General features: G+C 41.4%; 1 protein-coding gene and 1 non-coding gene across 11 annotated transcripts in view; both read left to right on the plus strand.

The window, feature by feature from the left end:
- The first annotated feature begins 359 nt into the window (after nt 1–359).
- Nucleotides 360–23,493, plus strand: part of TCP11L1 (t-complex 11 like 1) — a 33,277-nt gene continuing 10,143 nt past the window's right edge. The window contains exons 1-8 of one of the 10 annotated variants that reach the window (XM_032639405.1): nt 504–639; nt 2,589–2,650; nt 3,821–4,004; nt 12,040–12,172; nt 13,368–13,488; nt 14,234–14,454; nt 18,059–18,195; nt 20,941–21,137. In XM_032639405.1, the coding sequence (XP_032495296.1) occupies nt 3,845–4,004; nt 12,040–12,172; nt 13,368–13,488; nt 14,234–14,454; nt 18,059–18,195; nt 20,941–21,137 (969 nt within the window). In that variant the 5' untranslated portion in view covers nt 504–639; nt 2,589–2,650; nt 3,821–3,844. Of the gene's footprint in view, nt 640–874; nt 1,060–2,588; nt 2,651–3,820; nt 4,005–12,039; nt 12,173–13,367; nt 13,489–14,233; nt 14,455–18,058; nt 18,196–20,940; nt 21,138–23,493 lie in introns of those variants that run through there. The other 9 variants (XM_032639411.1, XM_032639409.1, XR_004351003.1 and 6 more) reach the window with 9 other exon arrangements.
- LOC116758924 lies at nt 14,581–14,684 on the plus strand. Its single transcript, XR_004351305.1, has one exon. It is a non-coding gene; the product is annotated as a U6 spliceosomal RNA (small nuclear RNA).

The raw sequence follows: 23,493 nt of genomic DNA on the forward strand, positions 1-23,493 counted from the left end.
CAGCCACTTAGATAAAAGAGATGACCCAAACCAAACCGAATCTGTGCCATTAAAATGAGACTTGGCTATCAAGGTGGTGGGCGTGCCTTTTTTCTAACAGCCAAAATGAGGGGAGGGGAATGAACTATACGCTGCTGCAAAACGTGATGTAATATTTAAATTTGAAAACCAGGGCGGGGAAAGCTTTGCAGCTAAACTGCCAACCCTTTTCCGTTATTTGACTGGCTCCGCGACCCCCCCTCCCGCCGCCCGCCTTTCCGTACGGAAACATGGCGCCGCCCTCTGTGGCGTGGGGGTGCCTCCCGGCTCCGAGTCACTGCCCACTGGACTCTCTCCGCCGGCATCCGGCCGCGCCTCCCGCCTTTCCGTACGGAAACATGGCGTCGCCCTGCGTGGGACCGGCGCCTCCGGGCTGAGAGCTCGCTCCCGCTGTCCGACGCTGAGGAGCTGCGGCGCTGGCCGCTGCCCACCCGAGCCGGTAGAGGAGGACTGCTCGCAGCGCAGTGAGGGGTGCGGCCTCGGAGGGGCAGAGGCTGAACCGCCCTTCCCGACGCGCATCCTCCCCGCCTCCGCCGCGGCGCCAGCCCCAGTCAGATTCCCGGCCGAGCGGCAGGAGGGAGGACGCCGACTCCGCTGCAGGTGAGCGAAGCGGAGGCTGGCAGCCCTGCGGGGCCCGCACGGGAGGAACAAGGTCGAGATTACAGGCATTTCTTCGCCTTTTTCTGTCGGTCAGTTCCCGGCGATGTCGGGTGGAGGCGAGGAAGAGGCAGAGAAGGCGGGAGGGTTGAGTCTTAGCGCGGCCTTTGTCCCACCCCTCGAGGCCGTCCTCCAGGCGCGCCCCGCTTCCTTTGCTTGCTCCCGGCCCTGCCACTCCCTCGCCGGCCCAAACAGTTGTTTACAACGGAATCCGGACGCTGGGTGTGAGTGGCGCTGAGTGCTAGGGGAGGTGATTCTCGCCGGCGCTGGACAGAGCTCTTTGGCTGAAAGACCCTTCCTCCTGGGGGAGTCTCTTGTGAGCAGCTTGGGCTCGGCTTGCGGCTCAGATAGACGGTCTTCACGGCAAGTGCGAGGGTCTTCTACCCCTCGGTTCCCTTTTTAGGCATAGCAGGAGTTGGGGCTTGTTGAGTGAATGAGCACGCTGTACGCAGTTAAATGGTTCCTCGCTAGATCCTGTAGTCCTCTAATTATAGTTACCATTTGTGGGAAGCCTGTTGTGCGCCAGCTGTCGTTATGTACGCTCTGTCGTTTACACGTCCCCCAAACCCAAGAGGCAGGTAGCTGCATTTTACAGTTGAGGAAATTGAAGTTAACACAGCTAGTAAAGAGCCAGAATTGGAACCCAGCTATGTCTGATACCAACGCCCATGCGTCCCGTATAAACTGACATTAAAGAGATGACACAGCTATCAACAAATACTTAGTGGGTATCTGTTTGAAGGATATACTTATATGTGTGGAGTATACGTAGGGAATGTGGTTGGTCTGGCCCTTAAGAAGTTAAAAATCTAGTTGAAGAGTTTTTTAAAAAATAAGAACTTGTAATTTTACCATCTGACCCCAACCCATCTCTCCTTCATCACCTGCTGCTTGTTCGTCTACTTATTTTCTTCTGCTTTCGCTTGTGCCCTTTGAGTGAAATGCTGCCCTTTGTGAAAGGCCCCCCTTTTCACCTCCAGATAGTTTTTTGTTTTTTTATTTTTTTTGGCCGCACAGCCTGGCTTGCCAGATATTAGTTCCCCGACCAGGGATCGAACCCATCTCCTCTGCAGTGGAAGTGCTGAGTCCTAGCCACTGGACCGCCAGGGAATTCTCTCCAGTTGGTTTTTAATTGGGTGAAATCCTACTCTTTTCAAAAAGACAAGCTCAAATGTCACCTATTCTGGTAAGGTTATCTCAACCTCCTTCCAGGCAGAATTAGTTTCTCCCTCTGCTGTATTCCCCTAGTGATTTCATAATGCCATTAACGCTTAAGTTTCACTATATTTCCTTGTAAGACTGTCTCTCTCCCTCTCTAGACCATGCCTTTTCATCTTTGTATTCCTATTTAAATCAGGATATTTTGAATTGGATTTAAGGCAATGATGAATGCCAGATGTCTAATAGCCATCCCTACAGGAGTTCAGAGAAAGGTGCAAACATTGGTGAGGTTGGGAAGTGACCTGGGAGGAGGTAGGCGTTGAGCCGAATTTTACAAGGATGGGTTAGTTTACTAAACTTAGTATTAAAGACCTGGAAATCCTGATTTTCCTCCTTTTTGCACAGAATGCGTTACTTCATCCTTCTGAGCTAATTCCCAGCATATGAAGAGGATAAAATTAGAAGTGTTTTTGTTGGTCCTTTCTCATAGAATATGCTAGTAATGTTATCTTTTGGGTCTTGGAGCATTTCTAGAGCCAGACAGGATTTAGGACAGAGGAGATGGGTGTCTGGAGTGGGTTGCTGGAAGGTAAAAGGGAGCTACGTTAAAGCAACCTTCGTGTTAATAATACAGGCCTGAAAATGTCAATTCCAATAGCTTCATTCTATTTAATGGGGGTATCTGATGTTCAGTTAATTATATCAAGTGATTCTTCTTTTCTAATGTACAGAAGAGAATCTGCCAAACCTCCTGAAAATAGTCATTTCTTTTGATCCCTGGATTAACATCCAGGTATGTAATAAAGTCTGATTAGTGCTTATGAAAATGTTTTGTGATCTCCAAGTGCTGATAGTACAAATGCTAATATTTTCAGTATTATAAATGCAGAAAATGTTGTGTCTTTCTTTGCCCTTACTTAGAAACACATTAAGAATAGAGAACTCTAGGGAAAAAAAAACTTTACAAAAACCATTTATAGTAATTCAGAGGTTACTATTCCAGGCCTTTATTAACCAGGCCCAAACCAGCGTGTTAAGTGTTACTCTTCTTCTAATCAGCAACTAAGACAATTAAAATCCCTCCCAACCACATACATTATGGTTGTCTGCAACTTCCTACTTTACTCACCATCTTTTCCTGCTGACTGGCAAGAAGTTAACAAAAATAATTTGCCCCACACATTTTTCCTAAATGCTCCATGAGATTCTGCCTTCTGTTTGTCATCCCCAGGTGTCTTATCCACATAAGAGGATCAGGGAACCAACTCCTCAGCCTAGTGTATGTTTAATTCGAAGCCCGATGAAAAGCATTATTTCCAGAGTTTTCCTATCACTTCTCAGGACTGAAAGTAAAGAATTTAAGAATTGAATCACCTTTGATTAAAATAGATTCAGGGGGCTTTCCTGGTGGCGCAGTGGCTGAGAGCCCGCCTGCCGATGCAGAGGACATGGGTTTGTGCCCCCGACCGGGAAGATCCCACATGCCGCAGAGCGGCTGGGCCCGTGAGCCATGGCCGCTGAGCCTGCGCGTCCGGAGCCTGTGCTCCGCAACGGGAGAGGCCACAACAGTGAGAGGCCCGCGTACCGCAAAAAAAAAAAAAAAAAAAAAAAAAAAATATATATATATATATATATATAGAAGCAGGCAGTTTATAGTGTTACCTCCCAACAGTTTAAGGTCCTGTGTTCTCATGACATGGTACTCAGATTGGGACAGAAGTATTCGAACTTGTTACTCTCTGAAGTACAGGTCCATAAATTTGATAGTTACAAGTGTCGTTTTACAGGTGGTCTGTTTAATCACTGAAGTAGAATATTATAGCTGGATAAGACTTTAGCCAACCCATTGATTTTTACAGATGAGAAATCTGAAAGCCAAAGAAGTTAAATCATTTGCCCAGAGTCACACTGCTAGTTAGTGTCAGAGCAAGAACATTTTGGTTCATTTTCTTTTTCCCCCTAGGAAAGTGAATGAACTTAATTGAGAATGTCTGAAAACCTTGACAAGTCCAATATAAACGAAGAAGGAAAATCAAAATCAAATGATTCTGAGCAAGGCCTTGAAGATGCTGTGGAAGGTTCTGATGAAGCTTTACAGAAAATAAAGTCGGGCTCTCCTAGCACCCAAAGAGTGCAAAGACCTCACTGTAAGCACATTTGACTTTGGTTAGAAGCAATATCTTCATTGTTTTCAGATGATATTTTTATTATGCTTCCTTGTGCATGTGGCCTTGAACTAGGTTCTAATAATATGATAACATTGCCAATAATTAGCATTTTAGCATTAGCGACTGACAGCCTAGTCACTTTTGGGTTTTCAATTGCATGAGAAATTACAATTTTAGAATAATGTCCAGAATATTCCTGTTTTCCTCCAGCCTCAGTGACATTCCAGTTTGTCTGAAATGCTCTGAGAAATAGGAAGGTGGAGTGCAAATAGCAGCTTTAATTAAAAGAGTGTTTGAAAAGCCCAAGGCAGGTCCCAGCTAGGACTGTGCTTGTGCAGGTTGAAAAAAAAAGTTTTTGACTGTGAGTGAGTTCTCCCCACCCTAACTTCACTGCCTGGGGGCTTAGTTCCCACAAGGCTGAGGGGATTCACTTTGCTAACTGTGTGTGGTGAAGTCACTTCAGATCCCTGGCAGGGAGCAGGCTTCGTAGATGAAAGGGTGGCAGTTTCCGCATGCATTCCCAGCAGTTGCTCCAGCTCATGTCTTTTATTAAGAACACTCGAGGTTTTTGAAGTGAGTGCAAAAATGAAAGTTTTAAGAGGGGGTGTCATAGTCTAAGAATGTTAGTGTTGATGTTATCTCTTTAAAGTATAGATGATCAGTAATCCTTCATATTTGGAAGAAGTACAAACATTTTGGGGTTTAAGGTGTGTTTCTTTTAAAATGATAAAAGCCCCTCCCAGGTAATTTATTAGTCAACAGAGTATTCTTATAGCAAACATTGGTGGACCCCATTTTATTGTGGTTTATTATCACATAGATTTTGATAAATATACTGCTAGGTCAAATTGTGTTCAGGGAAGGAAATATGCTGTTAATAACAGCCTATCATGCATGTGTTAGGCCTTGTCTCCAATATGTATAGTTAGAAACCATCTGTTTTCTCGTTTTTAAAATGAGGAAAATACACGTTATCTCTTAGGGTCGTTGAAAAGTTTAAATGAATTCATGTAAAGCCCTTAGAACAGTGCTTGGCACATAATAAATGCTCAGTAAACATTAGTTGTTAATACTACTGCTACTAACATGTCATCTGTTGCATTTATTTACTTACTATAAAAAAAAATTTTTTTTTTTTGGCCGCGTCACGTGGCTTGTGGGATTTTAGTTCCTCGACCAGGGATTGAACCCACACCCTGGGCAGTGAAAGTGCAGAGTCCTAACCACTGGACCACCAGGGAATTCCCCCATCTGTTGCATTTAAAGATACCAAGGACTGATAGCTGTAATGTGGCTGTCTATGGCAATATGGTAGTTTTATCACTTGCAGTTTCTGGTAAAGAAGTACCTTTGGTTTAGATCTTCAGTTGTACTTTGATTAATGTCCTTGTCTTTGGCATCCTGTCAGTTTGATGGCATGATTCCAAATTAATGTCAGGCCAACACTAGACTATCTGAAATTGTATGTGGTTATGTCCTTAAGGCAACTTATCCTGGGACCCATGATCAAGAGTTGGGGAACCCAGGAACAGTCAAAAAAGTGTATCAACATGTGTGTGTATGTGTATTTTTCTAGGAAGAAGGTCATGGAAGCTTTCATTAAATTCTCATAGAGGTCCATATCAAAATGAGGTTTAAAATCAATGACCTAAAATATTGGCTTTCTTGCTCTTTCTCCTTGTAGTAATAGGTAGGTATAGGGCTGTGGACTCCAGTGGTAAAACTAAGACCCCATAGTCTGGGGACCAGGTCAGGAGACATCACTGCCTGCATAGAGCATAAATAAGAATTTATAAAATATGAAATTAGCTGTTTGCAGACATTTCTCCCAAACTGAATTTATAAGTAACTCTAAAATCACATCTGGGATGCTACAAATTAAAAGCAAAAAGATAGCCTTTAGCCTTGCAAATTACAATACAGAATAATGTTTTAAGGGTAGAACTGCTATTGGTAACTGTGATACTGTGATTTATTATAGGGAATGTTTGGTTTTCGTCCTATTTCTGGCACAGAGCTGCTAAACTATTGGAATTTCCTAAGTGATGAGAGCTAGAAAGATGTCTTTTGTTAGACTTGGAAAGCACCTAGGTAACCTAACCGAAGGATGGCATCTTGTTTGCCAAGGGACTCAGCCTTGTGATTAGAGGGTTGGAACTTTCAGTCCCACCCTCCCACCCCCACCTCTGGGGAGGAGGGTGGAGCTGGATGTTGTATCAGTTGCCAATGGCCAATTATTTAATCAAGTTTGCCTATGTAATGAAGCCCGCATAAAAACCCCGAAGGATGGGGTTCAGGGAGCTTCTGGGTTGGTGAAGATGTGGAGGTGCTGGGAGAGTGGCACACTGCTTCCCTATACCTTGCCCTATGCACCTCTTCCATCTGGCTGTTTCTGAGTTACATCCTTTTATAATAAACCAATAATCTAGTATGTAAAATGTTTCTGTGACTTCCATGAGCTGCTCTAGTGAATTAATTGAACGCAAGGAGAGGTTGTTGGAACTTCCCATCCGTAGCCAGTCTGTCAGAAGCAGAGGTGACTTGCTACTTACTAGCCATGTCATTTTGGGCAAGTTACTTAACCTCTCTATGCCTATTTCTTTATCTGAATGGGGACAATAGTAATTCACTATTAGTTCAAAACTAGTTCATGTTACTAGGATTGTTAGAGGATTAAATGAGATACTATTTGTAAAGCATTTTAGAATGGTGCCTGGTTCATAGGAAGCAAAATAATGTGTTTGTTTAAAACAAATAGACTTATTTTGATAACATTTAACATCAGTTTATGGTAAAAACTCTCAGCAAATAAAGAAGAGAACATCCACAAAATATAAAAGGACATTTACAGACTCTTACAGTTAACATCATACTCAATGGTGAAAGAATGAATGTTTCTCCCTGTAGGTTTGAGAACAAGACAAGGATATTTACTCTTACTACTTTTAATTAAAACTGAACTGGAGATCCCAGCCAGGCAATAAAAATAAATAAAAGGTATCCAGTTAGGGAAAAAAAAAAAAGTGACAATCTGGACTTGGGACTGTTGCCTGAAGTGGCGGGGGGGGGCAGGGGACTCAGTCTTGTAGGACTGAGTCCTTAACCTGTGGAATCTGATGCTGTCTCCAGGTAGTGTCAAAATTGAGTTGAACTGTACGACACCCGTCTGGTGTCAGAGAATTGCTTGGTGGTGTGGGGAAAAAACCTTCACCCCACTTCCCCTGCATGTAATGGAATTTGGGTTCAGAACTTTTAGTACCTGATACAGAATGTAGAAAAAGGTCAACATCATCATTCCTCCGGTTCTGACGAGTCTGGGGTCTCAGCATGCAGTTACCATCCTCCACCTGGGTGGGGGCCTTAGTTCCTGCAGAACTCAAAGATATGTATCACATTGTTATGCATATCTTACTAAATTACTGAGATCTGTTCAAGGGCAAGCACTGTGGCCAGGCTTACATCACAGAGTGGCTTCGGTCAAAAATGGCATCTTGTGTCAAGAGAGTCATGCCTGGTTCTTTTTCTTTGGAGACCACCTACCTACCCTATCTGCTTACAATATTTTGGGACTATGCAGACATCCTGTTTCTGCTTAAACTTCAACTCACTGATTTTAGCCTTTACCAGTGATCTTGCCTGCACCAATATTACCCTTTTATTCTAATAGTGATTTTTAAAAATTGAAGTATAGTTGATTTACAATATTGTGTTAGTTTCAGGTGTATAGCAAAGTGATTCAGTTATGTGTATATATATATATATATTTTCAGATTATTTTCCTTTATATGTTATTACAAGATATTGCATATAGTTCTCTGTGCTATACGGTAAATCCTTGTTGCTTATCTATTTTATGTATACTAGTTTATATCTGTTAATTCCATACTCCTAATTTATCCCTACCCCTCTCCCTTTCCCTTTTGGTAACCATAAGTTTGTTTTTCTGTGTCTCTGAGTCTGTTACTGTTTTGTATACAGATTCATTTGTATCATTTTTTTTTTGGAGTTTTTTATACTTTTTCTGAAAAATTAATTTATTTATTTTTGGCTGCATTGGCTTTTTGTTGCTGTGCGTGGGCTTTCTCTAGTTCCGGTGTGTGGGCTTCTCATTGTGGTGGCCTCTCTTGTTGCGGAGCACGGGATCTAGGTGCGTGGGCTTCAGTAGTTGTGACTTGCAGGCTCTAGAGAGTAGGCTCAGTAGCTGTGATGCACGGGCCCAGTTGCTCCACAGCATGTGGGATCTTCCCCGACCAGGGCTCGAACCCCTGTCCCCTGCATTGGCAGGCGATTCTTAACCACTGTGCCACCAGGGAAGTCCCTTTAATATACTTTAATTCTCTGCTCACAATGCACCTTTTGCTCTAGCATTTACTCACCTAGTTGATCAGTAAAAGTTGCCATATTCAGATGAAAAACATCAATTGTTATTCCAGTTAATATTTCCCATTTAGCATTTTAATTTATTAAATCAGGTCCTTATGAGATTCATTAGATAAACGGGTGACACCAAGTTCTTACCTTTCTAAAGTGCAAGACCAGACTGAATTATGGTGTCCCTATGTTTAGTTAATCAATCAGTGTTGATTGAGTGCACACTGTGTAGCGGGAGTCCAGCAGTGAACCAGGCACACATGCTCTCCGTCCTCCTAGAGCTTGCAATCTAGTGAGGAAGATACTGTAACAAACCATTTCCACACAGTGTAATATGTTCAATGGATAAGCTTTACCCTTGCTTCACTATACTCAGTCTATAGTAGCTCTTTGGGTGACATTTGCCATCTGCCCTCAATAAATGTCCATCTACTTGTGTGACTAGAAGCATCTCTTTAGAGTGTGTAGACTTTTCTGGTCCCAGAACCCCTTAGTGAAGGAAGGTGAGAGTAAGCCATTCTGAATTAGACCTTCATTTTATTTTGGAATCTGTTTGCCAGGCTCCCAAAGGGCATGTTTAACTTAATGAGGTTTTCAGTTTCTGTAACAGAGCGTCAGTGCACAAATGCTGTAACAATTTAGCAACAGTTTTTTAAAATATTTATTTATTTATTTTTGGCTGCGTTGGGTCTTTGTTGCTGTGCACGGGCTTTCTCTAGTTGCAGCGAGCAGGGGCTACTCTTCATTACGGTGCGCGGGCTTCTCATTGCGGTGGCTTCTCTTGTTGTGGAGCGTGGGCTCTAGGCACGCAGGCTTCAGTAGTTTTGGCACGTGGGCTTCAGTAGTTGTGGCTCACGGGCTTTAGAGCGCAGGCTCAGTAGCTGTGGTGCACGGGCTTAGTTGCTCCATGGCATGTGGGATCTTCCTGGACCAGGGCTCAAACCCTTGTCCCCTGCATTGGCAGGTGGATTCTTAACCACTGCGCCACCAGGGAAGTCCCTACTGTACAGTCTTTTGTATCTCACTTTTTCACTAGGGATAATGCTTTTAGGATTCATCCATGGTTTTGCATGTGTCAGTAGTTTGTTCCTTTTTTATTGCTGAGTACTATTACATGGTATAGTTATACTACAGTTGTTTATCCATTCTGCTGTTACTGACATTTGGATTAGTTCCAGGTTTTGAATGTTATGAAGAAAGCTGCTATGAACATTTGAGTACAAGTCTTTACATAGCCATATGTTTACAATTTTCTTGGGTAAAGACCTAGGAATGGGGTTGCTGGGTCATGTGGTAAGTGTATGTGTGTTTTACTTGGTAAGAAACTGAGAGACTGTTTTCCAAAGTGACTGCAGCATGCGGGATCTTTTTTTTTTTTTAGTTGTGGCATGTGGACTTCTTAGTTGTGGCATACATGCAAGATCTAGTTCCCCAACCAGGGATCGAACCCAGGCCCCTGCATTGGGAACAGAGTCTTGAACCTGCTGGACCACCGGGGAAGTCCCTCATTTTCTTAATAGAGTCTTCCACAGAGCAAAAGTTTTGACTTTTGGTAAAGTTTAATTTATCAGTTTTTTCTCTTACATTTTAAGCTTTTTGTATCCTATCTAAGAAATTTTGCCTAATCCAAGATTGCAAAGATTTTTGTCTGTGTTTTCTCTTGGAAGTCTTATAGTTTTAGCTTTTATATTTAGGTCTGCAGTTCATTTTGAGTTAGTTTTTATTTATCATGTGAGGTAAGGGTTGAGGGTCATTCTATTATTTATAGATTTCTAATTGTTCCAGCACTATTTGATAAAAAAACGAATCTTGCCTTATTGACCACAAATATACATATGTATGTGTGTGCATCAGTCTATTTTTGGATCCTCTGCTCTGTTCAGTTCGTCTATATGTCTGTCCTCATGAGAGACGCACACTGACTTGATTATTAGCATTATAGTAAATCTTGAAATCACTTAGTATAAGTCCTCCAACTTTATTCTTCGTTTTCAAAATAGTTTTGGCTTTTCTAGGTCCTGTGCATTTCCATACAAATTTTAGAATCAGTCTGGCAATTTCAACAAAAACTTTGCTGGGATTTTGATTGGGATTGCGTTTTATCGGTAGATCAATTTGGTAGAAATTGACATCTAAATAATACTGAGAATTGAAAAGATCTGTTGGGCCTTGATTTTAGATATTTATTGCATTTTACCAATATCCACAAAGCCAATATTCTTTATTATTTTTATTAATATTCCCTGGAAATGCTGAAAAAAATTTTGTGAGTTTTCTCAACTTCTCCTTATGTGAGTAAATAAAGATTTTTACCAGACAGAATATGACCAGCTCTTAGATTTGATTCCTTTTTCTGGTGAGCAAAAGAAAAAAGTGAAAGAAGAGGGAAAATAACTTTTCACTAACCTAGGAAGATCTTTATGTTTTAAACCCTGTGTAAACCAGTGGCATTTTTATCTCATTTTAAGCCCGGATCTTATCACCATTACATAAAATTAATATAATCATCTTCTAGGCCAGTGCTTTTCAAAGTGTGGTTTCTGAAACCATCAGTATCAGCTGGAGTCTTATGAGAGATGCAGTTCTCCAGCCCCATCCAGACAGGCTAAATCAGAACCCTGAGAGGGGGCCCAGCAATCTGTCTTCTTAAGCCTTCCCTGTGATTCTGACATAAACTAAAGACCTGCTATCATGGGCTTTTTTAAAAAGCAAACAAAATAACCCAGCTTTATTGAGATATAACTGATAAACCAAAAATGCAAGTATTTAATCATAGACTTTTTAAAAGTAGGAATTACCCTTTGTTCCTTGGCTTAGAACACCTGGGGAGATTTGTGAGAACTTTTTTTATGGAAGATAAATCTCAAACTTTATCAAAAGAAAGCAAAGAACAGAGACCAGTTATGAGGCTATTGCCACAGTTGACACAGAAGTAAAATCTGCAGGACCTGGATAACAGAGCAGTGGAAAGGGAGAAGTCAGAGATGACTCTGAGGTTTTTGATTCAGTGGGCCTGCATTCTACAAATTCTTGTGTCACACACTCTAATTTGTTCATTTGTCAACTTCAGAATTCTTATATTGTCCTAGTATCCTGTACAGGGTAGTGGTTTTAGCACTGTTTAAACAGCACCTGGCTCAAGGCTATTTTAATTTGGGGAGACTGGTTCAAGGCACAGTGTTAACGATGGAGCAAAATGTAAACTGCTGATGGGAACAAAAGAGAAGATCCTAAATCTGGTGTCTGTTTTCCATTTAGGGTAGACAGGAGGCATAGGGATTAGAAAAAATTCTCAGCTTGCTGGGAAGATGATAATCAGTAACTTTAAAAAGTGATAATCAGTAACTTTAAAAAGTTTTTCTAAGTCTTAGTTTACTGTAATTATTTTCCACTGACCAGTTTTGGCAAAAAAAAAAAAAAGATGTTTTGAGTATTGTAAATGATCTGTGCTTTTAGGATTCTAGGTTAAAAGAAAAAAAAGAATATGAAATAGGTAAAATTCTATTTGAAATTGCCAGAATATTTTCATAAGTAAAGGGATAACTGAAATTATTAGCTGGTACCAGAGCCACTACCTTCTCCTTAATTTAATAGAAATCCTAATCTAGAGGAACAGACCTCTTACACTGGATTTTTGTTATAGCTAGTCCTCCTCGATTCGTGACAGTAGAAGAACTTCTAGAGACAGCAAAAGGAGTAACTAACATGACCATAGCCCATGAAATTGTCATAAATGGAGACTTTCGGATTAAACCAGTTGAATTACCAGAAGACAGGTAAGGTGGTTACTGAGTTATCTTGTTTGGTAGAACAAAGCCATTTCCCAGTTCTGGAAATGTTTTCTTCACTTGATGTCAATATATTCTAATATATTTTTCCTTTTGCATGTTGCTAAAATATGTTCCTTATCCTGGGAATTACTAGAGTTCGATAGTAGATCTCAGGACCACTGATCCTTGACAATGTAGTAAAAGGTCTGGAAACCTCCTGTGGAAGTCTTGCATGTCAGCTTCTTCCCACTCCATAGGATTTAGCTGCCTCCTCTTGTGTGTTCATTGCACTGTCTCCTTCATTTCTCATTTGTAACTATCACATTTTACTGTCGTTGTTGGTTTACTTGCATTCTTCACCGGATTTGTAAACTCCTTAGAGACGAGGACTATGCTTTATTCTCTATCCCTACCTAGTACCTGGCACATATCATATTGAATCTAAAATTCTGTTGATTGTAAGGTGCACCTTTTAAAGATGGATTGTCACAAGAAGGAAAAAACATTGCCCATTATAATTGTGAAAGTACCATGAAAAAAATCGGGATTCTCTTGACAAAGGAGGAGCGATGGCTGCTGGATCAGCAAGCTATAGTGTCTCCCTCATGAGGCTTCTGAATATGACTTTACAAACATTTCTTATATGTTCTGCAAGGATAGTACTTTTTCACATTAATCATGAAGAATTAATTACTTGTCTTGCTCTCATGACATAAAGACTGGTTTTCCTGAAATGCTATATATAAGTTGTTATATCAGTAATTTGGTACCTAATTAAACAGTTGTCCAGTATGTCACATGGGAATAGGATAATTTTAGGAAACAAACTTAAAGTTTAAAGTCTTAAACAACTAAATCATAAATATCTTAGGAAACTTGCTGGTATCGGGGAACTTAAATTAACAGATCTGAACTTTCCAGTATTCTTTTTATCATATGGCACTGTTATGGGCTGTTATTTGGACTAATGTCACCTGTCAAATTAGTTGAAAGTTATTTTTTCCAATGAGGTACTTATTGAAATAAATCACTAACTAAAAATAAGTATGTGATTGGTTTAGGTATATCTGGGAAATCTTTCCTTCATCCAAATAATTAAAAAAATTTTTCTTACCCTAAACCTGTAGAATTTGTGCTTTTGAAAGTAATTTGAGGCAATAATATTTTATTTGCTTTTGCCTTTTTTTCCATTTGCCTCCAGCTTGGAGAAGAAAGTAAAGGATATTGTACATAAAGCTTTTTGGGATTGCTTGAGTGTCCAGTTATGTGAAGACCCCCCAACTTATGACCGGGCCATCAAGCTTGTTGGTGAGATCAAAGAGGTGAGGCGAAGAGCAAGTCGTGCTGCTTTCCTCGTATGTTAGGAGTACTTACTCATCCTGTGTTACTGTGCCAGAAGGCGTTAAAGAAATTGAAGGATCGGGATTCTAAATTGCTTGCCGAAATGTGGATTTAGGGTATTTTTGGCTTACTGGTCTTTAAAATTTTCAAAGAAGCTGTGATAACCTGAGGGCATTACTCTTCTAAATGAAAAGAAGGTTCATATTTTTGAAAACAGAATTATTTAAAGAAAACAAGTTATTTTATAAAATACAGATAATTTATAAAATTTTTAATTGATATGAACACCTTCAATAAATAATGACCATAAAAGCGATTCAGTCTTTGGGACAGAGAAGGCATTAAGTGAAAGGTAGAACTGTTTTTGCAATACCTTTAGCAACAGTTTTCCAAAGAAGTAATGTGTCTGTGGAAATTGCCATCTGTTGTTAGCTCATAGGCACACACTAATTAATGTGGGGTTTTTTTTTTTCACTTCTAACAGTTTTTTCTTCCTGCATCCAGTTGATTGCTACCTAGAGCTTAAATGGAAGCTTAAATAGCTAGTCTAAATGATTTGTAAACATGTTTTTCTGTCAGTTTGTTGAATAAGAGGTTAAAATGTATGCACCATTACAATAGCAGTTGGTAAGCCCTTATAGGAATAATTGTAAATTCCTTTACATATAATCAAAAATGGCTTCTGACTAGGAAGCTTTGATTAAACTTGGCTGTGCTCTCTTGTAGACGCTCTTATCTTTCTTGCTGCCTGGTCACACTAGACTGAGAAACCAGATAACAGAAGTCTTGGATCTGGATCTGATAAAGCAGGAGGCAGAGAATGGGGCCTTGGACATTTCCAAGCTGGCAGAATTCATTATTGGCATGATGGGGACACTGTGCGCACCTGTTCGAGATGAGGAAGTGAAGAAACTAAAGGACATTAAGGAAATAGTGCCCCTTTTCAGGTATGGGCACTGTGTTAATCACCTTCAGGGCACCTAAAATACAGAGCCTATTTTCAGAGTTAGACTTCCTCAAGTGTAGGTATTCATGCATTTAAAAAAAAAAAATTAAAAAGCAAATATTTTGCTGTGCTCACTTCGGCAGCACATACACTAAAATTGTAACCATGCAGAGATTAGCGTGGCCCCTGTGCAAGGATGACTTGCAAGTTCGTGAAACGTTCTGTATTTTTTTAAAATAGTGATTATAATAAGAAAAGGAGGAAGGGATGGAGTGAAGGGAGGGAAGAGAAAGGGAAGGCTGAAAGGAAGGAAGGAAGGGGAAAAAGACAGTGAACTTGAGACTCTGGGTGAGGTTATAGTCTGTATATTCTTTAACTGGTTGAAGGCAGGTCAAGGTAAAGACTGATAATTAGCATATGTTTTAAAAATGTTAAAATTCAAATCTGTTTTTTACTAAAATCAATATAAATCCAATGAAACAAAAAGGCATGAGATATTTTTTAAAAAGCAAACATTTTATAAACTATAGAAAAGGAGAAAGAAGGAAAAATTTCACCCGTAATTTTACCACACAAAGGCACAGTCACTACTGTCATATTGATATATAAATTTTTTTGGTTTTTTTGCCTCAGCATTTTATTTTGAAAAATTACAAACATACAGAAAAGTTGCGAAAACAATACAATCAACACTCATATAACCCTTACACAGATCCACCAGTTTTTAACATTTAGTCAGTTTGCTTTATCTTTTTATATATACACTGAGTATGTGCACATTGAGTATGTACGTATGTATGTATATTTTTTCCCCTGAACCTTCTGATGGTTAATGTCAGATATTACGACATTTCACCCGTAACTATTTCAGCAACTACTTCCTAAGAATGTGGATATTCTCCCACATAATCAAAATACAACCAGGACATTCAAGAAATTTAACATTAATGTAATCCTATTAACTAACGTTTAGTCCATGTTAACTTCCTTTAGTCTTTTGCATGTTTATTTTTAAATGTATACAGTTGTGATCAAATTTATATAATTTATATGCTAATATGGGCAAAGGATTGACATGATGCTGCCTGAGAATTTGACTTTTGGTTAACTGCTTTACTGTTTCCCTGTAAACAGATGAAGGTGTTATGTATCAAAATACTACTAGGTAACATTACTTATGGGGAAAATGACCTCTAACTGGTAAATTGCATCTAGACAGAAAGAAATGATAATGAACTATAAATATTCGATGGCACATCATACTTGATACTTCCTTGAGTGGGGAAACTTTTATAACTGGGCATGCCCCCCATAGAGACCCTAGAAGGCATGCCGTGGAGTTATTACGAGCTTTTAAGTCAGGGTGCTCCCACATTTCTGAGCTGTCTGTTCATGACTGATATTGTAACTCTTCTTGAAGAGGAGTGCTTGGTGCCACCCTGTTGGCAAGCTGTGTGAATAGATGGTGCCAAACCTGTGGCTTATTGTCTTGTGAGTCTGACTGTTCAGCTGAACCAAAGAAGACCTCCCGGTGGGCACTGCAAGCCTGACTTTTTTTTGTTAACATTACACCCTAATTATTTCACTTATTTTTTCATTGAAAGTATCATTGAGATAATTATATATTCACATGGAGTTGTAAGAAATAATACAGTACACTTTATCCAGCTTCTCCCAGTGGTGACATCGCAAAACTATCAGAACCAGGGTGTTGACACTGATACAGTCCACTGATCTCATTTAGATTTCCTGTATACACATGTATATGTTTATTTATAGTAACTTTTATACAATTTTATCACCTAAGTTGGAATATCCACCACCACACTCAAGATACTGAACAGTTCCAGCACCACAAGGATCTCTTGCATTGCCCTTTTATAACCAACTTACATTACGTTACTTTTTTAAACTCTCCATAAGCATTTTCAGTGGCTGCAATATATTCATTCACATAGATACGATTAACTGTTTCTCTGTTAAGATGGACAATTAGATTATGTATAGTTATTTAGTATTTAACCCTGCAGTGAACATCTCTGCACAAAACTTTTTTCTTTATTTTAGGTTATTTCCTAAAGATAGGTTCTTAAAATGGGATTACTGTGTCAGAGGATGTGAACAGTTTTAAGATTCATTGCATGGTACCAAGTTGCTTTCCAAAAGTTTTATAAGTAAAAAAAGTTTAATCTCTAGCCTTCTTGATATCATTATGCTGTCAATATTCATTACATAGAAAAATGCCCTTCACTGTCAGGTTCCCTCTCTCCTATTAACTAACGTTTAATAGGAGAGAGCATGTTGAAAAGACTGCCTAAATATAGTTATTGATTTGTTCATTCATTCAACAAGCTCTCACTGAGCACCTCTTATGTGCTAGGCACGGTGCTAGACATTAGAAATAATATAGTCGGTAAGAGCTCAAAATCAGCTAAGTTAAATGAGGAATTCCTTGGAAGAGAGTCCTCTGGGGAAATAGCTGGTAGCAAACTCAACCTAACTCAGATTCCTACTGGAAAGAGAAGGGACTGGGGAAACTGGTAACCTGGGAGTATACACCCTATCTGAAGGAGGCCACAGTGGCCGCTTAGTGCCAGCCGATTGTAGTTGTGGTGGAGTTTGGGCCCGGGTTGCCAGATCTTTTGATTTTTCAAGAAAAGCTAGAAATCCTGGCTTTTAAAAACACTGTGAGCATAAAACATGATTGTGGGTTACTTCCAGTCAGTGGTCTGCCACTTGGCAGTCTCCAGTAGTCTCTGGTTTCCTGTAGGTGGATTTAGGGGACTGTTGGGAATGCTCAAAGGAGAGACAGAACACCCTCCAGAAAGTGGGCTGCCCCACGCATTTGGGAGAGGGACAGAGTGGCAGGGTGAGGGGCCCTGAGTTGTTCCTCAGAGTGTATATCCTTTCCCATACATATCACCTTATGTGTGGGTGAGTTTATTCTGTCATACGATGTTCAGTCAGTCCCAAAGGGCATCAGGGGACTGGGAGGACATTTGATCCTGTTCTTACCTGTGTAGGACCACACCTAAACCTGCACCTTGGGTTTTTATCCACTTTCTGCAAGTAGGTCGCTTAGCAGCTCCTGACCTCTGGTAAGAGTGCTGCTGGTATGTGACAGGCGTGGTATGGAAGGCATCCTTGGCATTGCATCAGGTCTGCCCATTGGTTACATTCAGAGTGTGAGCTAGCAATTATGCCATGAGAGCTAGAGCATAAAACCTGCCGTGAACATATTAACCTGTGTGAGCGTGGAGACCAGGTGGTGAACTCTCTGCTCTTAACCTCGGGTCTGGGGCCCCGTCCTTCCTCTGCAGCCAAGAGGGCTGACCCAGAGCCAAAGAAAGAGCTCTGGGCCTGACAGGCAGTGGGGGAAGTGACGTTTGCCTAGGGGCAAGGGTGGGGACAGAGAGCAACTTAAAAATTTGCAGTCCTTTCTTCTAAATTTGTTTTTTTTAATCTGCGTTCTCATGGCTTCTCCAACTTTTCTTGCCACCCTTTCTGAGATGAAAAAACTGTCTCAAATCAGCTAATTTCATATTTTTTTTACAGCAGTGTTTACTTTACAAGTGCCCAGTGATAAATCCTTTTATCTCTTTCAGGGCAATTTTTTCCGTGTTGGACCTAATGAAAGTGGATATGGCAAACTTTGCTGTCAGTAGCATTAGGCCACATCTCATGCAGCAGTCAGTTGAATATGAAAGGAAGCAGTTTCAAGAGTTTTTGGAGAAACATCCAAGTATGTTTAATGTTTTGTGGTGCCTGTTCGTTGTCTGTGCTTTTTCATTTTAGTGGCTGTAGCTTGCCGCATAATGATATTTTCAAAACAAAATGAGAATTTAGTATGAGAGTGAAACTGTGCACCTCAGATTGGGACTTGAACCCACGTGCTGGGACTCAAACCCAGCCAAAACCCACGGTCTTCCAACTGAGATCACACACTTGGTTTCAGGACTTAATGAAGCTCAGGTTCGTGATATCTCATCGAAGAAAGAATTCAGTGAGAGACAAAGTGATGAGTAAGAAGTGGATTTATTTAGAGAGAAACACACTCCACAGACAGAGTGTGAGCCATTTCAGATGGTGAGAAAGGCACCAGGCTATGGGGTTGTCAGTTTTTATAGAGGTGGGTAATTTATAGGCTAATGAGTGGGAGGAGTAGTCCTGCTATTTCAGGAAGGGGTGGTGATTTCCAGGAATTGGGCCACCGCCCACTTTTTGATCCTTATGGTGGGCCTGGGAACTGTCATGGTGCCTGTGGGTGTATCATTTCGCTTGCTGATGTGTTACAGTGAGCCTATACTGAGGCTCCAGGTCTAGTGGAAATTGACTTGTCCGCCATCTTGGACCCATTTGGTTCTAATCAGTTTATGTCATGTCTTCGGGCGATATCATTCTTTCAAAGGTTGTGCCCTGCCCCCTTTCCTCCTGTTTCAGGAGTAGTCTAATTTGAAGACGGAAAAGGACAAGATGTTAGGCCCTGAAAACTTAGTTGACAAGCAAGAGAACTGTAAGTAGGAGAGGAGAACAGAAATTTAAAAAAACAAAGAAGCCCTAAATTAAATGGGTTTTTATGAAAACACCAGTTTGAGGTGAATTGTATACTTGGCCTTGGTTTTAAGAACATGATGAACTTCTTAGAACTATTTAGCTCACTTTTCTCCTCTCTATGAGGTACGTCAAGAAATTTCACTTTGCTTCTCTTCTATATGCATAAATCTGGTTTCGTACCCAGAAAAAGTCTCATTTTTATGAACCTCTCAGATGACCGCAGGAAACAGATAAATTAAAATCCAAACTATGTTTCATTTCTAGGGTGCTTTTTTGGTCTCTGCACTGGCAGCTGATGTTCTAAGTGAACTGCAGTCTTCAGTTCCAATTTATTACGAGTTCCATTTAGCCTCTAAGTTTGCGGGTCACAAGATGAAAATGGCAGTCTCTGGATAGATTGTGTTGCCTGACCAGGATCAGGTCAACAGTTGCTCATCCAGCTCCAGGCAGAGAAGTTGGAACTGGTCCTGAGGGCCAGGAGGAATCAAGAAAGGGCAGAGTTGAAGGAGCAGTACTAGAAGATTGGTTAGTGTTTACTGTATACTAGGCTTGTGCCAAGGGTGTACCTGTGTTGCCATAGGTGACCTCACAGTAAGCCTACGAGGTAGGCAGTATTTTTTAAACCAATTTTACAGATGTGGTAATAGATTTTGAGAGGTTTTTAAAAAAATTTTGGCTGTGCCAGGCGGCATGCGGGATCTTAGTTCCCTGACCAGGGATCGAACCTGTGCCCCCTGCATTGGGAGCTCAGAGTCTTAACCACTGGACCACCAGGGAAGTCCCCAGATTTTGAGAGATTTTTGATCAGAATTGATGACCACACAGCTCCCTTTCTCAACCGGTATTTTACTGCCCCTCAGGAGAAACCAGGGTTGCAGTTTACAGGCTGAAGAGCCTTTGTATGAGGGCCAGGTGCGGACAGCTGGGGCCCAAGCGCTGAGCCGGTCCGAGTCTAGTGCTTATCACTCACAGCATGAAAGCCGAGGTTTTCCAGGGCTGGTTGCCTACAGAATGCTGTCTGCAGAGGCGAAAGGGAGAGTGAAGCTCGGAACCAAGAGCTCGGTGTGATCAACATGTGGGCAGAACCAGAGGAGTGTCCTGTTGCAGCAGTGAAGAGTGGACTCCACCCATGCCCTCGGCTGCCCATTTTGTTTTAAGGTGGCCTCCACTGGCCGGGCTGCAGCCTATTCCAGGTCTTGTCAGAGGGGTGTTTGCTCATACAATGTGGACAAAAACCTCATCTTCTCTCTCTTGTGTCCCTCAGAGTCCTTGGTGCATTATTCAGCTTAGAAAAGTAGGGGAAGCATGCTGGTGGATGAAAAACAACTGAGGTTCCCCCCACCCGCCCCGCAGTGCTCCAAACACTGCACAGTATGTGTCAAATACGTGACAGAACTTACCCCCCACCCCTACCCCAGCAAGGCTGAAAGTAAACCAGATTGATACAAGACTAAGATCTAGACAAGGACAAGCCTCATCTTCAGTGTGGAGGGTACTTTACACTGGGAAACTCTAGTCAGTGTCTCATCCCATCTGTCTCTGGGCAAGAATTTTTGCATCTCACTGAGCTGGAGCTATCAGAGCTTCCAGCCACGTATCATGCAGGAGTGGCCAGGGTGGGAGAGAAGAAAGTGGAGGTCTTCTGAACATCCAAGGTGGCATTTATATCCACTGTTGTGCTTCGTCCTCACAGCAGCCTGTGAGGTGGTGGTGGACATTTCTTTGTATTAAGAATCTTGACAGTCAGACAATGGCGTATCTAAGAACACTCAACTGGTACCTGGCAATCTTGTGATGTGAACCGAGGTCTATTTGATTCCAAAGTCCGTACTCTATACTTTCACCACAGTTCCAGGATGATCTTCCCTAAAGTAATTCTGGGAAGAATCCGTCCAGAGCGTTCCAGTAATGTTCGAAGCCTTGCTTTTCACAGATTCCCTGGACTTTGTCACCCAGTGGCTGGAAGAAGCCGCAGATGACCTTATGAATCAGAAGTATAGAAATGCCCTGCCGGCTGTGGGAGAGGCCTCTGGCTCTGGGGACAGTCCCGGGCCAGATCCTGTTGCTGTCCAGAATTATGCGTACCTGAAGCTTCTGAAGTGGGACCATCTCCACAGACCTTTCCCTGAAGTAGGTGCTCCAGAGCAGTCTGACTGCTCATTTCTTTTTTGTGCTGCTGAACTTTAAAAAAAATAATGGTTATAATTCACATACCAGAAAAATCTCCCTTATAAGTTGTATAATTCACTGGTATTTAGTACATTCACAGAGTTACGCTTCCATTACCACTGTTTAATTTCAGAACATTTCCGTCACCCAGAAAGAAGCCCTGTACCCATTAGCAGTCACAACCCTCCCCCCACCCCTTGGCAACCATTAATCTTCTTTATGTCTCTATGGATCTGGCCTATTCTGGACTTTTCGTTTAAACGGAATCAGGCAATGTTGGCCATTTGTGTCTGGCTTCTTAGCATAAAGTCCATCCGTGTTGTAGCATAAATCAGTACTTCATTCTTTTAAAGTTTTTTTTATTGTGTTAAAATATACACAACATAAAATGTACCATTTTTAAGTGTACAGTTTAGTGGCACTAAGTACATTCACATGACTTTGCAGCCATCACAGCCACCCATTCATGGAACAAATTGGAACCCAGTACCCTTTAAACACTAACTCCTCATTCCTCCCTTCCCCGGTTCCTCTGTGTTCTTGAATCTGACTACTTTAGCTACCTCATATGAGTGAAATCACACAGTATTTGTCCTTTTGTGACTTGCTTATTTCACTTAGTATAATATCTTCGAGGTTCATCCACAATGTTGTTTGTGGCAGCATTTCTTTTCAAGGCTGAAAAATATTCCATTGTATGGCTATACCCCATTTTGCTTCATTCATTCATCAGTTGATGGACAACTGATGGGCAACTTTTGGGCTATTGTGAATTGTGCTGCTCTGAATATTTGTGTACAAGTTTTTGTGTGGCCATGTGTTCTCAGTTCTCTTGAGTATGTACCTAGGATTAGAATTGCTGGGTCATGTGGTGACTCTTAAGTTTAACATTCTGAGGAACTGCCAGACTATTTTCCAAAGCACCTACCTCATTTTACAGTCCCACCAGCAGTGTATGGGGCTTCTAATTTGTGCTGCTGAGCTTCTGTCCTGTTTTTACTCATCTTGATGAAAACCCAAACAGTGACGGTGCTTTTCAGTTTTATCTAAAGAAACTTCTTCCCCTTCCATGCAGGGCAATATATATTTTTTAAAATTTATTTATTTATTTTTGGCTGCATTGTGTCTTTGTTGCTGCGCACGGGCTTTCTCTAGCTGTGGCTCGTGGGTTGTAGGCACGCGGGCTTCAGTAGTTGTGGTGCACGGGCTTCGTTGCTCCGCAGCATGTGGGATCTTCCCGGACCAGGGCTTGAACCCGTGTCCCCTGCATTGGCAGGCGGATTCCTAACCACTGCGCCACCAGGGAAGCCCAGAGCAATATTTTTTTTCTTTGTATGTTTTTCGCAGTAAGTGCTTCTAACTGCAGGAGTCCTTTAAAGACATGACTAACAGGGGAGTCCCCCAGCAAATAGCTGGTTTGGCGTCTAGACTCCCCCTCTTTTTTGAGGGCACTCGCGCTTCTTATTTCTAGCCTCATATCCTGCTACTTCTCGAAGTTTCTTTCTCAGTTCCTTATTTTTCTTTTTAAGATGTTGTGAGCCTAAAGTTTCACCTCTTGCCTTGTGAGTTCCCTGTTTTGTGCCAGAGCAGGCTCTCAAGGGGATATTGAAGTTGGGGTGGGGAGCTTCCTTCCTGCAGAGTGACATGCTCTCTGCTCTCTCCTGCAGACTTTTCTCTCAAAAGATAGCCGTGGGGAAAATGGTGTTTTCACTGGGGACAGATGTCTCCTCTCAGAATTGATCCTTGGAAATCCTTTGCGTCCTAAACCCAAGTACGGCATACTGCTAGGAGGCCGCAAAGCAAGGGTGCTGCCCTGTAACAAAGTGAAGTCAAAAAAGAGACTGGTAAAGCCTCTCTGTTTAACAATAGAGGAGTCTCAGCCTTCAATGATGGCTTTTACTTCTTAGGGAGAATTCTGGGCTAAGACTCCACATTGTTAATGTCTCGATTTGGTGTGTCAGTTTCTTATAGCAAGACTGGTCCTTAAAGTTTATTTGATTCATCTGTAAAAACTCAGATCAGAAGTCATATCTCCTCAGCCTTTCCACTTCCCTTTACCTCACCCCACACAGAGGACTTTGGCCTGGCAGCACCCAGGCCTGTCAATAACACGGGGACGCCGTCATGGAAATTCACTCACTGACTACTTTCCAGGTATTATCTGTCATTCCTACTTTTTCTACTTATCGTTCATTTTTCTCTTTCTTTATTCACTTCCCAGTTCTTGAGAGCCTCCTTTGTGCTGGATACTGAGGGGGATACTGAGGTGAATAAGTGTATTTCTCCCCTCCTTCCCTCCTGTGTCCTGGATAGGGTG

Source organism: Phocoena sinus, chromosome 8 (genome assembly GCF_008692025.1).
Source record: "Phocoena sinus isolate mPhoSin1 chromosome 8, mPhoSin1.pri, whole genome shotgun sequence".
Classification (NCBI taxonomy): domain Eukaryota; kingdom Metazoa; phylum Chordata; class Mammalia; order Artiodactyla; family Phocoenidae; genus Phocoena; species Phocoena sinus.